Source organism: Bos javanicus, chromosome 3, assembly GCF_032452875.1.
Source record: "Bos javanicus breed banteng chromosome 3, ARS-OSU_banteng_1.0, whole genome shotgun sequence".
NCBI classification, from domain to species: Eukaryota; Metazoa; Chordata; class Mammalia; order Artiodactyla; family Bovidae; genus Bos; species Bos javanicus.
In genome coordinates, this window is record NC_083870.1 from 20,884,332 (window position 1) to 20,898,437 (window position 14,106).

At 41.7% G+C, this 14,106-nt stretch overlaps 2 protein-coding genes across 2 annotated transcripts; both read left to right on the top strand.

The window, feature by feature from the left end:
- The first annotated feature begins 7,494 nt into the window (after window positions 1-7,494).
- On the top strand, window positions 7,495-7,979 carry LOC133242172 (histone H3). The gene has a single exon (XM_061408256.1). It carries the CDS (start codon window positions 7,523-7,525, stop codon window positions 7,931-7,933), a length of 411 nt encoding a protein of 136 aa, XP_061264240.1. The 5' UTR covers window positions 7,495-7,522; the 3' UTR covers window positions 7,934-7,979.
- Window positions 7,980-8,967: 988 nt separating this feature from the next.
- LOC133242215 (histone H2B type 2-F) lies at window positions 8,968-9,581 on the top strand. The gene has a single exon (XM_061408333.1). It carries the CDS (start codon window positions 9,033-9,035, stop codon window positions 9,411-9,413), a length of 381 nt encoding a protein of 126 aa, XP_061264317.1. The 5' UTR covers window positions 8,968-9,032; the 3' UTR covers window positions 9,414-9,581.
- The last annotated feature ends 4,525 nt before the right edge of the window (window positions 9,582-14,106 follow it).

The following is a 14,106-nucleotide window of genomic DNA, read 5'->3' on the forward strand; positions in this document are numbered from 1 at the left end:
TCTTATGTATTCCGCCCCCTCCCCCCGCCCCCAGCTTTGAGTGCCTGGCAGTGGTTTTTATTTTTCTTTGTAAACCAACATGTTGTTCAGTATCTAGCACAAGCTCAAAAATTGTTTATAAAATGAACAGTTCCTCCATTTGACTGCTTCAAATGCTACTAGGAAAGAGACACAACCAAAGTGTAAACAACTGCAAGCCAAGGTTTGATCTCAAGTGCTCTCGGCCTGCAGAAGCTTGAAGCAGGGCTTTGGTTCCTGGCCAGGCTGAGGCTGGGGTCGTGGTGGTGAGAGCACCAAATCCTAGCCACTAAACCAGAGGTCAGTGACAAGGCCCTGGCTCTCTGGCTTTGCAGAAAAGAATTTGCACAAAGATGGAAAATAGTGAAATCAGTATTTGTTAGGAGGAAAAAGAGTCCAATATGTGCAGACAGACACACGGGCAGGCTGAGAGAGAGTAGCACTCTCGTGGTGGTTTGACTCACTTTTATGGGGCATTGCTTCCAGGTTTCCTTTGGCCAATCATTTCTATTTGCCTGGTTCTGAGTCTGTATATGAGAATCCCAGGGACGGGGAGCCTGGTGGGCTGCCGTCTATGGGGTCGCACTGAGTCGGACATGTCTGAAGCGACTTAGCAGCAGCAGCTGAGTCTGTATTTGGTATATCTCAGGATCTTTCCATGTGCTCATATGCATCTCTTAGCCAAGATGGATTCTAGTGAAGAGGCTTAAGGGTAGTTGACATCAATTACTATGAGGTGATGCCCCCTCCCTTTTTGACCTCCAAGGAGCCTTTCTGCATATATGTAGCCAGGGAGGTCTCCTTAACTTCATGAATGAGAAATATGTGGTCTTTTATCTCTTATCTGGGCAGAGCCCAGCCTCCTGAAAGAAACTGTTCAGCCTAGGGTCCATGTATCTCCTTCCCCAGGCTGATAGAAGTGATGATTTTTGATGTCAGAGGGAACAGGGCCCTAGGCAGATTCAGAGACAGTATCTACAAACTTTCAGTATGCTTCATCTGCCTGTGAAGCGACTAATCACTCATTACCTAAACAGAATTCTCTCCAAAATAAATTCTTTTCTCTGTTGCAAGTAAATTCAGATTGAGAAAGCAATCCATGTGCAGCTGTATTAAATGCAATAACATATGTACACTGTTGTTACAAAAATTAAATGAATGTTGAGGAAGAGGATATGTTTTAAAAAATACTTTTTTTTTTTTTCCCAGACAGGCTATATGTAGGTTGAGTTGTGAGCATTCTGTTCTAATTTTCCCCACAGACCAGAAGTATTATGTGTCCTGCTAACAACTGTGGCCTGAATTTTTTTTCTAAGTTGGAGTTCAGTTCAGTCTCTCAGTCGTGTCTGACTCTTTGCGACCCCATGGACTGCCACACGCCAGGCTTCCCTGTCCATCATCAACACCTGGAGTTTACTCAAACTCATGTCTATCACATTGGTGATGCCATCCAACCATCTCATCCTCTGTTGTCCCCTTCCCCTCCCACCTTCGATCTTTCCCAGCGTCAGGATCTTTTCAAATGAGTCAGTTCTTTGAATCAGGTGGCCAAAGTATTGGAGCTTCAGCTTCAGCATCAGTACTTCCAGTGAATATTCAGGACTGATTTCCTTTAGGATGGACTGGTTGGATCTCCTTGCAGTCCAAGGGACTCTCAAGAGTCTTCTCCAACACCACAGTTCAAAAGCATCAATTCTTTGGCGCTCAGCTTTCTTTATAGTCCAACCCTCACATCCATACATGACTACTGGAAAAACCATAGCCTTGACTAGACGGACTTTTGTTAGCAAAGTAATATCTCTGCTTTTTAATATGCTGTCTAGGTTGGTCATAGCTTTTCTTCCAAGGAGCAAGTGTCTTTTAATTTCATGGCTGCAATCACCATCTGCAGTGATTTTGGAGCCCCCCAAAATAAAGTCTCCTAATGTTTCCATTGTTTCCTCATCTATTTGCCATGAAGTGATGGGACCAGATGCCATGATCTTAATTTTCTGAATGTTGAGTTTTAAGCCAAATTTCACTCTCCTCTTTCACTTTCATCAAGAGGCTCTTTAGTTCTTCTTTGCTTTCTGCCATAAGGGTGGTGTCATCTGGGTATCTGAGGTTATTGAAATTTCTCCCTGCAGCTTGATTCCAGCTTGTGCTTCATCCAGCCCGGCATTTCACATGATGTACTCTTCAAGTAAGTTAAATCAGCAGGGTGACAATATACAGCCTTGATGTACTCCATTCCGGATTTGGAACCAGTCTCTTGTTCCACGTCCAGTTCTAACTGTTGCTTCTTGTCCTGCAAACAGATTTCTTAGCAGGCAGGTCAGGTGGTCTGGTATTCCCATCTCTTGAAGAATTTTCCACAGTTTGTTGTGATCCACAGTCAAATAAATGTTAAAAATAATATCTGTAGCCATTAAAATCCCTGCAATATGTAGCCCAAATCTCATCAGGATGGTTAATGAAGCAAAATAAGTTCTTGTTTGAATAGCTTTAAAATACTGTGTGTAACTTTACTTGAACCTACTACAGTCCACAGGGACATGTTATACTGGAAAGCCAGAAATTGTATAAACTTATAGCAGAGGGAATTGGAGAAGGAAATGGCAATCCACTCCAATGTTCTTGCCTGGAGAATCCCAGGGATGGGGGAGCCTGGTGGGCTGCCATCTATGGGGTCGCACAGAGTTGGACATGACTGACGTGACTTAGCAGCAGCAGCAGCATAGCAGAGGGAAAATTTTCTTTTACATCTTAGATTCTGTGACTGGGCCTGATAATTAAACTGACATAAATCCAGTCAAAAGGAAAAACAAATGTAATTTCATATTTCTATGTGTATACAGGAGTCTTCAAAAGGAACATGAAGACCTAGGTAGGCCCCAAACTTATATATAACTTTTAAAACAATTAAAAAACCCGATGAATTCTAGAGATGTGACAAGACCAAAGGGTTTGGACAAAGGTAGCTAACTATGTCAGAGAAGGCAATGGCACCCCACTCCAGTACTCCTGCCTGGAAAATCCCATGGACAGAGGAGCCTGGTAGGCTGTAGTCCATGGCGTCGCTAATAGTCAGACACGACTGAGCGACTTCACTTTCACTTTTCACTTTCATGCATTGGAGAAGGAAATGGCAACCCACTCCAGTGTTCTTGCCTGGAGAATCCCAGGGACAGGGGAGCCTAGTGGGCTGCCGTCTATGGGGTCACACAGAGTCGGACACGATTGAAGTGACTTAGCAGTAGCAGCAGCTAACTATGTGAAGTTAACTGCAGGAGTTAACTAGGTAGAGAAGTAACTAGGAAGATATGGGTTAGTTTAATAAGGTTTGTTTGAGCAGATTCCTCTTGGCTTTCCAGGATTCCCTGTCTTGGAACACGCTCCTGTATAGGGAAGACATCTACTATATGGGGCAGGGGGCTTAATCTCCTTTTTTAAGGAAGAAAAGGGGTTGTCAGAGGGCCCTTCTTGCATCTGCTGTTTTTCAAGTGCCTTTTGTTTAAAAAGTGAAAGTGAAAGTTGTTCAGCCATGTCTCTCTTTGCCACCCGTTGGATGTAGCCCATGCCAGGCTCCTCTGTCCATGCAATTCTCTAGGCAAGAGTACTGGAGTGGGTTGCCATTCCCTTCTCCAGGGGATCTTCCTGAACCAGGTATAAAATCCAGCTATCTTGCGTTGCAGGTGGATTCTTTACCATCTGAGTCACCAGGGAAGTCCCCTAGTTTAAAATAATCCTTACATTAAAGTGACATATTTTAGGGGTGGCATATATTGCCACTGATGGGGTTCAAGACATGCTACTCCAAAATACAGCACCTCAGCATATTGAGTAAGCTGAAGAAATTTTGAGAAAATGACAAGAGGGTCACTATGACCTTCCCCAGACTTTCTCACCTGAAAGAGGTCACAAAACTCTTCTGTGAGAGGTGCTCTCCCTATTCTCAGAGAAAAAGAGCACCCTTATCTCTGAAGACAGAGGGACACACAGAAGAATCCTAACAAGCAGGCCTTGCTGTTCCCCCAGTTTAGTACACTTACCTCATACTCATTAACCTCTCATATTTCTACACAACACCTGCTCTTCATTAAATCTAGCATAAAAATGCTCAGGCTTGTTTCTCCAGATCTTCATTTCCTTATGAATGTTCCTGCATCATGTAAAACTTAAACACGTGTGTGCTTTTTCCCCTGTTAATCTGTCTTTGTTTACTTTTCAGACTCAGCCAGGGACCCTAAGTGGGTCAAGGAAAATTTTTCCTCCCAGACACATTCCCTCACTGTACCTTACAGGCAGTAGTGTTAGGGTCAGGCAGGAAAGGGGAAGTGTTTATCCAATAAGTAGAGTGTTGGGGGAATGAGTTTAGCTCAGAATGGGATAAAAAAGGAAACTCAAAATCCTTTGCCTTCTCTCAATTTTGTCCAGGGCTGCAAGCCATTCAAAGTGAAAAGAAGCAGGCATGTGGCCTGAAACCCACAGGCTGAAGATTTAGCCTCAAAATTGTGATACTTGAAACCTTGGGGGTATTTGAAGCAAAAAAAGACACAAACTGTCTTCCTAGAACTTATAATTTAGTTCATTACTTTTGTATTAAAAACAAACACATGCACATACAAAACATTATATTTTTGCCTGCTTATTTCCTATGGCAAAATTTAAGCTTCTCATGCCTGTTTTCTTCCCCTGTTCAGTACTAAATAATGAAATTTTAGTGCTCAGTCTTAAAACTGCAGATTCTTGTTATTTCTAATGAAAGAAAGTTCAGAAATATTAAAAGAGAAAAAGATTGGCTCTTCCTCACAGCTGTAGCAAAGCACAGATTCTTCTGTTATAAACTTGCTTTTGATAAAGTGGTATATTGAGAACACTGACAGGATTATTACTCTATTGTCCAATGTCAATACTAGGTGAGACTAGGTGAAATTGAACTAATATGAATCAGAATTCTCTTATTAAAGGTGACTTCTAGACAATCATATATCATATTAAAGATGACTTCTAAGGTGACCATATATTAGATTGTTATATTCAGAGAAATGTTACTTATGACCCTAAGTAATATACGATTCTGATTATCTTATTTGATTTGTTGTCTCAGAGTTAACATTTAAGTTGGCATCACTGTTTCCTGAGATGTAGAAATTCTTATTCAGCTTCTTTATTAAGCCAGAGGAACCCTTTCAGAATTTTCTCATTCTCTGTTATAAAGATACCAACTAAAAAAAAAAAATGCACAACATGAGAGTTGTGAGTTATGTTTTATTTGGGGCAATATAAGGACCGCAGCCTGGGAGACAGCACCTCCGATAGCTCTGAGAAACTTCCAAAGAGGTACAGGGAAAAGACAATATATACTTGATTTTGGCAAAAAGGGAGCACATGCAATCAAGCACATATTTTTTATAGAAAGTTTCTGCTGGCGTTATGAAACTTCTGCTGGTCACGAGAAACAAATATCACCATGAAGGATTTTAGTGTTTTTCTAGATATCTTATATCTGTATTTTCTTATAAGAATCGGGCTCATGAAATCAGCTCCTGAGAATATCTAACTATCTAAAGCCCCATCCTGCGAGTTTTCCGGAGCCCAGGGTGCCTAATTTCTGCTTTCCACCCTGAACTCCTTCAAGGAGTGTTGGAGGTCAGCAGCTGCAGCAGCCCATGACTTAATCCTTGTAGAGGAAGATGGCAAGCACCTGTGGCAAGTGCCAATTTTTGGTTGATAAAGGTAATACAAGTCCCATTACTGTTGGATTCTATATAAACAGACAGCTTGAGAATCTTTTTCTTGTTTAAATGAACACATCCCATACAGCTTGGCCAAGAGTGGATACATCAAAACAAATTAAAAAAATTTTTTTTTCAAAGAAATGTGACACTTGGGTGGACAGCTTTGGGCTGTAACCCAGACACCTGCCGTGGGGTAGTTTCTTCTTCTGATGGGAACACCTGAGTTGAGTAATTCGATTGTATGTTGGGAAAATTCTTTAGTGCTTTAAAATATACCCCAAGCCTGAAGAAACTGGAAATCCATTGTAATTTCATTCTTGTGCTTTAGAATATTATGTAGGCCTTGTTACTTATCCAGGATGAGCCATAACATCTCTGAGACTCAGTTTCTTTATCTGTAAAATGAGTTTTTAAATAACATCTATTTCACAGTTGGAATTAAATAATATGCATAGAAAATTTTTAAAATACTGAGCGGTGCTCTGTATATACAAGACATTATTACAAAATAACCACAGAAGATGGTAACAGTTGTTCATATCAGCAACACTTTCTCACTGACATTTTAGATCTTCTCTCTATAGCAGGAGATTGCTGCTGCCTAAGGAGATGTCTAATATGAATCAGAATTTTGTTATTAAAGGTGACTTCTAAGGCAACCATACATCACAGAGTGTCTCTACCTTGTGTTTAATGTTCAGGAAAAACTCTCAAAATCACTTTTAACTTCAGGAAAGTGATCATCATACCTTGGAGCTAAGTTTTGAGCCTCTTGGGCCTGATTTTATTCTCAGGTTTGAGTTTTTATATGCGATGTTGTTCCAATCAAATAAGCATATCATTAAAAGTGTTTATTACAACTTTAAGCATTGGTAACCTTACATAACTTTTGTTTTATTACATGCAATTTTCTGAGAAATTCTTCAAAGCACAGGAAATAAAAGGCAAAAGATCTTCAATTTCTGTATAGAGAAAAGATTTGAAACTGTAAGCATTAGGAAACACTTTATTGAAAATATGATAGCAACTCAGTAATCAACGAATTATGTGCTTTGACCCTTTAACGTTAAATGACTGATAAGCAACTTGACTATTTAAAACTATTCACTATTGTAAGGAAGAAATTAATATTTCCGGTCTTATCTTCCCTTAATTAAAGCGTTTTGTCCATAGGACGTAATTACGCATTGATGGATTGAGGAGAAAACCCGCACTCAGTGGATGGAGGGAGGCAGATGGCTCTGAGTTGGTAACCATCAGCACACAATTTTGGTGTAGTTCCGAACCAGGTAAAGGTTAAGTTTAATTTCTGGTTCCTTCAACTACATATTGTTTTCTTGAACCTCAGTAGTAATGTAACTCTCGCTTAGCTCAGTGTCAGAAGCTAAATAAATTTGTTAGTTATGGGAGAGGAGTTACAATAACTAATAAGTGGAAATGCATGCTGAAACCTAGGGCGTGCTTGTATTTTGAAAGAACCTGCTAAAATATAAATCCCAAGCGTGCAAAAACACTTCATAAATTGTTCTTACGAAAGTTAACAGCAATATAAAGAAAAGGTCTTTTTTTTAAAAAAATCTTTAATAAGATTATAGAAAAGGACTGGAAAAGGGAGGTTGTAAGTAAAGAGACTAGCATTACAATCTTCTGCCCAAATAGGATTGAATTCTAGCCAATGAGATTACAATTTCGGAAATTGCTAGCTTTTCTGGCCCAATCAAGACTAGGCTAAGTCTATAAATGAGACTGCCTAGGGGGTCGGAGAATAAAACCTGTGAGATACTATGGCGCGTACGAAGCAGACCGCCCGCAAGTCGACCGGTGGCAAGGCCCCGCGGAAGCAGCTGGCCACCAAGGCGGCTCGCAAGAGCGCGCCGGCCACGGGCGGCGTCAAGAAGCCGCATCGTTATAGGCCGGGCACCGTGGCCCTGCGGGAGATTCGGCGCTACCAGAAGTCGACCGAGCTGCTGATCCGCAAGCTGCCGTTCCAGCGGCTGGTGCGCGAGATCGCGCAGGACTTTAAGACCGATCTGCGCTTCCAGAGCTCGGCCGTGATGGCGCTGCAGGAGGCGAGCGAGGCCTACCTGGTGGGGCTGTTTGAAGACACGAACCTGTGCGCCATCCACGCCAAGCGCGTGACCATCATGCCCAAAGACATCCAGCTGGCTCGTCGCATCCGCGGGGAGCGGGCTTAAGGCGTACATTTTAAAGTAGACGATCTAAAGGCTCTTTTTAGAGCCACCCACGTTTTCTTAAAAAGCAGCTGTACCAGCTTTCACTTTAGTCGGTGAACTCTTAATGCACGAGTGTTAAGGGTAAAGCGGGTAGGGGAGTTTAACACGCGTTGAGTGGTGAGGTTATGGAGTTAAAGCTGACAGACGCTAGAGGGAGCCCCAGAAGCAAGGTCTGGGTCGTTTTTGTTAACTGAGCCTACAAGCTGGTTTGATTTCTTAATACAGAGCTCCAACCTAGCCATTTCCTTTTTTTTTTTTTGAGAACCTAGCCATTTCTGAGAAAACTTTGCAAGAAGCTAAATTCTCTGCCAGTCGTTTCTAGCGCTTTCCAAGCTGCTAGTACAAAACGTTAGCACAAATCTGAATACTGAAGAAGGTCGTCATTATGTGATAACTGTAGGAATGGTAATCGGCTTCAGCTTGATTCTACAGTTACTAGAATTAGGCCAGATGTTAGATAAAATCCTCGATCCCCAAATAGTTCCTCGGTACTTCAACTGTTAAGAATGGGGACAAGAGTCCTGAGATATGTAGGATCCCATCTTCCTAACTGCATGAGACAGAAGGCGCAAACCGTAAAAAAAAAAAAAAAAGGCGGGGGAGGGGGTAGGCGGCTAAGGTATTGTTGCGAAAACCAGAACCAAACTTCCACAAAATAGTACAGAGGAGTAAAACGATGCAAAAATAAGAGAAAGTTAGCTTGTCTTTAGCACGCGCTTCAGATCTCTACTATATACAACTCAATCAACGAGAAAAAGGGAAAATCATTTAACGAAAGACCCCAAACAGGTGAAACTACATTTACTTAATTTAGTGTGAAACAGAACATTTTGATTGGTTAACAAGACATTTGTTGTAAGAACCACTAAGAAAGCGCGAGCAGGACCTCATTTACATGGACTCTGCCTCTCTATGACGACACTGTTGTATATTCACCAATAAAAATGCAGTACTCTGTTAGCCTTCATTTGCATACAGGCTCTATAAATAGCGTGTAAGCGGGCGGCTTTGAGGTAGTCGGGTCGTTTAGTACGAGTGTGTGGTGTGTCTTCCTGCAAAGATGCCGGATCCAGCAAAATCCGCCCCTGCTCCAAAAAAAGGTTCTAAAAAGGCTGTCACGAAAGTGCAGAAGAAGGATGGCAAGAAGCGCAAGCGCAGCCGCAAGGAGAGCTATTCCGTTTACGTGTATAAGGTGCTGAAACAGGTACACCCGGATACCGGTATCTCGTCCAAGGCCATGGGCATCATGAATTCTTTCGTCAATGACATTTTCGAGCGCATTGCCGGCGAAGCGTCGCGCTTGGCGCATTACAACAAGCGCTCGACCATTACTTCCCGAGAGATCCAGACGGCGGTACGCCTGCTGCTTCCCGGCGAGCTGGCTAAACACGCCGTGTCCGAGGGCACCAAGGCGGTCACCAAGTACACCAGTTCAAAGTAAGGGCGCGCAAGGGACGAAATCGAACATCTACGTTATACACAAAGGCTCTTTTCAGAGCCACTTACGTTACCAGAGAAAGCGGCTGTAAACACTTAAATTAGTTGCGTTGGGTGGATCCGTAATTAGGATCGCATATACATGTAGGGCTATATCAGGAGAATGGTAAAAGTTGCCCTAGCAGTTAAAATTCGAAACGTCCCATGATCCAGTGGTGCCACCTAATGGTAAATGTCGTTTTGTTAATAAGTGGTGTTCAAGATGGTCCCTACCTGCCTAGTCTGAGTCCTCAGTGGAGTTTAGGTACAGAGGGGAGGGGGAGCTAACCTAATTCATTGATTTGTTCTTTTATCTAGTAAACGAGCTGGGATTTACTGTCAACGTACAGATAGCCTTGAGTTCCCCAGTCCCCGCTGTTTACTAATATTTTAGTCTTTTTTTAAACGTACACCTCTGGGTATGTAGTCCCAAGCTTTTGCCAACATAGCCAGGTGCTTTAGCATGTTGGCCTGTCAGCAAATCCCAACCTAGCAATCCTCCCGTAACTTCTTTTTAGCCCAGTGACCTTCAACTAGATAAATTTTCGCACTCCCTCCCTCCCCCAGGCTCCCAACCATGGGGCATTTGGCAATATCTGGAGACATTTTTGATTGTCATCACTCGGGAGGGGGTGCTACTGGCATTTAGTGGGTACATCCTACAATGTATAGGACAGCTTACAGCCCCCACAACTAAGAGTTATCTCTTTGGTGCATAACGTTGATCCTTGTGATAAGGTTGAGAGACCCAGTGCCCAAAGACTTCCTTTCCTTCAGGGATTTCCCCCCCCCCACCTTTTAGGATTTAGTTCTCATTTAGGTCAAACATTTTCCCTTGTCCTCTGCTTTTGGTGAAAACTGAGGAGTATACTGTGATTGTCTACACTCCTCCACAGGAAAATAATCTCCAGGGCAAGGACCTTGTCTTAGTTTTGTAACAAACTTCCCTGGTTACAACAACCACTTACCAGCCTGCTAAACATACATCCAGGTGCCTGTCCTGAAGTTCCCTGATAGGTTGGGGGTGGGGACTGGGGACTGGGGAGGTGGATTTTGGTATTCTCAGGTGTCTTTTTTTTTAAATAGATTTTGGGGGCATGATGTATAAAAGGGCACAGTTAACGTGGGATGACACAGTTAACGTGGGATGAATTTCTTAAGGCTCTCTCATAATTTGCGAAACTCAAGACTAATCCTGATTATTTGTTTTACCAAATAAAATATACCCTTGAGGCAAAAGGACAAAATCTTAGTTTCCAATTCACTTGACAGTCAAGTTTTGATATTAATCAAACTTGGGAGAATTTACATGACTGTGCTTAAAATGAATTTTATTAATTTATAATGTAGGAGTTCAAATTTACATCTAATTAAAAGTTGAATAAAGTGGGCTGTATGTGATTTCTCTCTTTCACGTGGAAATAAAGATTCTCAGTGAGTCATCTTTCCCCAGAGACTATCAGACAAAGAGGCCAGAGAAAGATGACTCAACTGAGAATCTAAAATTTTCAGTTGAAAGAAAAAAAATCATTATAAGATACATTTTATGGTAGGAAAAATCACTCTGTGTTTAAAGGCCAGGGTGGTGTGTCTTCTACCCAAACAAGCCATCAGATAGTATATCTCTTCTCCTCAACTAGAATCTTAAAGTTCAGGGGCTCTCTTCTCCCTGAGGACTAGGGACCATGTTTCTTATGGTCTTTTGAAGTTGTTAAAGCGTTGGCAGTTGGCTCACCTAATCAAAAGCCATCATTATTTATCCAATGACTAAAAGATTAAACCTCAGTTCCTTATCCTGAAACTAAAGGCCTTCTATCATCTTGCCAAAAGGTACCTTCTTCAATTACTTGTTTCCCCCAGTCCTCTAGCTTAGGTAAAATGTTCTACTCACTATCCTTTCAGTTCAGTTCAGTTGCTCAGTCGTGTCTGACTCTTTGCGACCCCATGAATTGCAGCACGCCAGGCCTCCCTGTCCATCACCATCTCCCGGAGTTCACTCAAACTCATGTCCATCGAGTCCATGATGCCATCCAGCCATCTCATCCTCTGTCGTTCCCTTTTTCTCATGCCCCCAGTCCCTCCCAGCATCAGTCTTTTCCAATGAGTCAACTCTTCGCATGAGGTGGCCAAAGTACTGGAGTTTCAACTTTAGCATCATTCCTTCCAAAGAAATCCCAGGGCTGATCTCCTTCAGAATGGACTGGTTGGATCTCCTTGCAGTCCAAGGGACTCTCAAGAGTCTTCTCCAACACCACAGTTCAAAAGCATCAATTCTTTGGCACTCAGCTTTCTTTATAGTCCAACTCTCACATCCATACATGACCACTGGAAAAACCATAGCCTTGACTAGATGGACCTTTGTTGACAAGGAAATGTGTCTGCTTTTAATATGCTGTGTAGGTTGGTCATAACTTTCCTTCCAAGGAGTAAGCGTCTTTTAATTTCATGTCTGTAATCATCATCTACAGTGATTTTGGAGCCCAGAAAAATAAAGTCAGCCACTGTTTCCACTGTTTCCCCATCTATTTGCCATGAAGTGATGGGACCGGATGCCATGATCTTGGTTTTCTGAATGTTGAGCTTTAAGCCAACTTTTTCACTCTCCTCTTTCACTTTCATCAAGAGGCTCTTTAGTTCTTCTTCACTGAATGCATCTTAAATTTCTCTTTATTTTTGCTTTTGTGGTATCACTCTTCTAAGTTGTAGTAAGTACTCTGTCATTCTCTAGACCACGCAAACCTATCATTATACCAGTTCTTTAAACTCTTATTTAGATCTCACTCTGTGAAGCCTCCCCATCCTATTTTATTTCACGGGGAGGTTTTCTTCCTTTTGACTCTTAAGGCTTTATTCCTTGCACAGTAGATTTACAATTAACTGTGTAGCTTTGTGAACTGTGTAGTATTGTCCTTAAATTTTTTTCATTGCTTTTACATTTTCATGTGTTTGTTTTCTGCTAGAGGGTAGGATCTATCATTTTTAAATACTACTTGTCTTCTTCCACAAGTGCTATCCCAGTGCCTGATAGAAAATAGCTCCTCAAAGTTTGTTGACTAATTGCCCAGACTGTAGAACACTAGAAAATCATGCAAGGATGGTAGATTCAGGTGTTCCCATGAGATTTTTTTTCCTCTACTTTTTCCTTTTTTTCCTTGCTCCTTTAACCTGGATGCTTTTTAATTGCTCTTGATAATTACTGACCCAGTTAAAATGACTGTTAGAAATTTAAAAATCCTAAAAAAGGAGATAAAGTACTGCACTTGATACCTTCCCTTCAGCTGATGAATGTGTCTTTATGACCAAAGTGATGAGGTTGGAATAAAGCTTTTTTAGCTTGGCTTGATGTACTGCTTTTCCAGTGTTTCAAACAAGGAAGGAGGTGGAAGTTGCATTCCAGAGATGAAAAAACGTGCTAAATTTCCTTCCATGTACCATCTGAATATTAATATATTTACTCATTTATTATTGAATCAGACACCATTACCCATAAAAGCTATTCTTCCCTGCTTACTTTCACTCCCTGCTTTATGGGTGCATAGCTTTTAATTAAAGGCTACTTTACCAGCTTTTTCACATCTGGGTTTGTCCATGAGACAACGTTCTGAGCCAATGAGATATGAATAAAAGTGATACTATTATTTCTAGTTTGTGCCCTAAAAATGAATAAATATGTGCTGCCCTTTTACCCTCTCCTCTGGCTGGGTTGCAGTTATGATGGCAGGAACTACGTCAACCACTCTGGGCCCAGAAATGGAAGCCATGTGATGAGAATGGCAAAACGTTGCTACCAGCCCTGGACTATCACATGAGAGATGAATAAATCTGTATCTTGTTTAAATAAGCCATCGTTTTTTAAAATATTTGGTACAATAATTTAGGCTGCTTTGTGACCAATATGTTGTCTGACTCTCCTGCTACCTTCTCAGAGTAAGTCCTATGAATGTAGGTATTTTCTTTTAGTCACTGTTCTATCCCTATCAGTTGAGTTCAGTCGTGCAGTTGTGTCTGACTCTTTGCGACCCCATGGACTGCAGCACACCAGGCTTCCCTGTCCATCACCAACTGCTGAAGCTTGCTCAAACTCATGTCCGTTGAGTTGGTGATGCCATTTAACCATCTCATCCTCTGTTCTCCCCTTCTCCTCCTGCCTTCAATCTTTCCCAGCATCAGGGTCTTTTCCAATGAGTCAGTTCTTCACATCAGGTGGCCAAAGTATTGGAGTTTCAGCTTCAGCATCAGTTCTTCCAATGAATATTCAGGACTGATTTCCTTTAGGTTGAACTGGTTGGATGTCCTTGCAGTCCAAGGGACTCTCAAGAGTCTTCTCCAACACCAGAGTTCAAAAGCATCAGTTCTTCGGTGCTCAGCTTTCTTTACAGTCAAACTCTCACATCCATACGTGACTACTGGAAAAACCATAGCTTTGACTAGACCTTTGTGGACAAAGTAATGTCTCTGTTTTTTAATATGCTCTCTAGGTTGGTCATGGCTTTTAAGGAGCAAGCGTCTTTTAATTTCATGGCTGCAGTCACCATCTGCAGTGATTTTGGAGCCCAGAAAAATAAAGTCTCCCACTGTTTCCATTGTTTTCCATCTATTTGCCATGAAATGATGGGACTGGATGCCATGATCTTAGTTTTCTGAATGTTAAGTTTTAA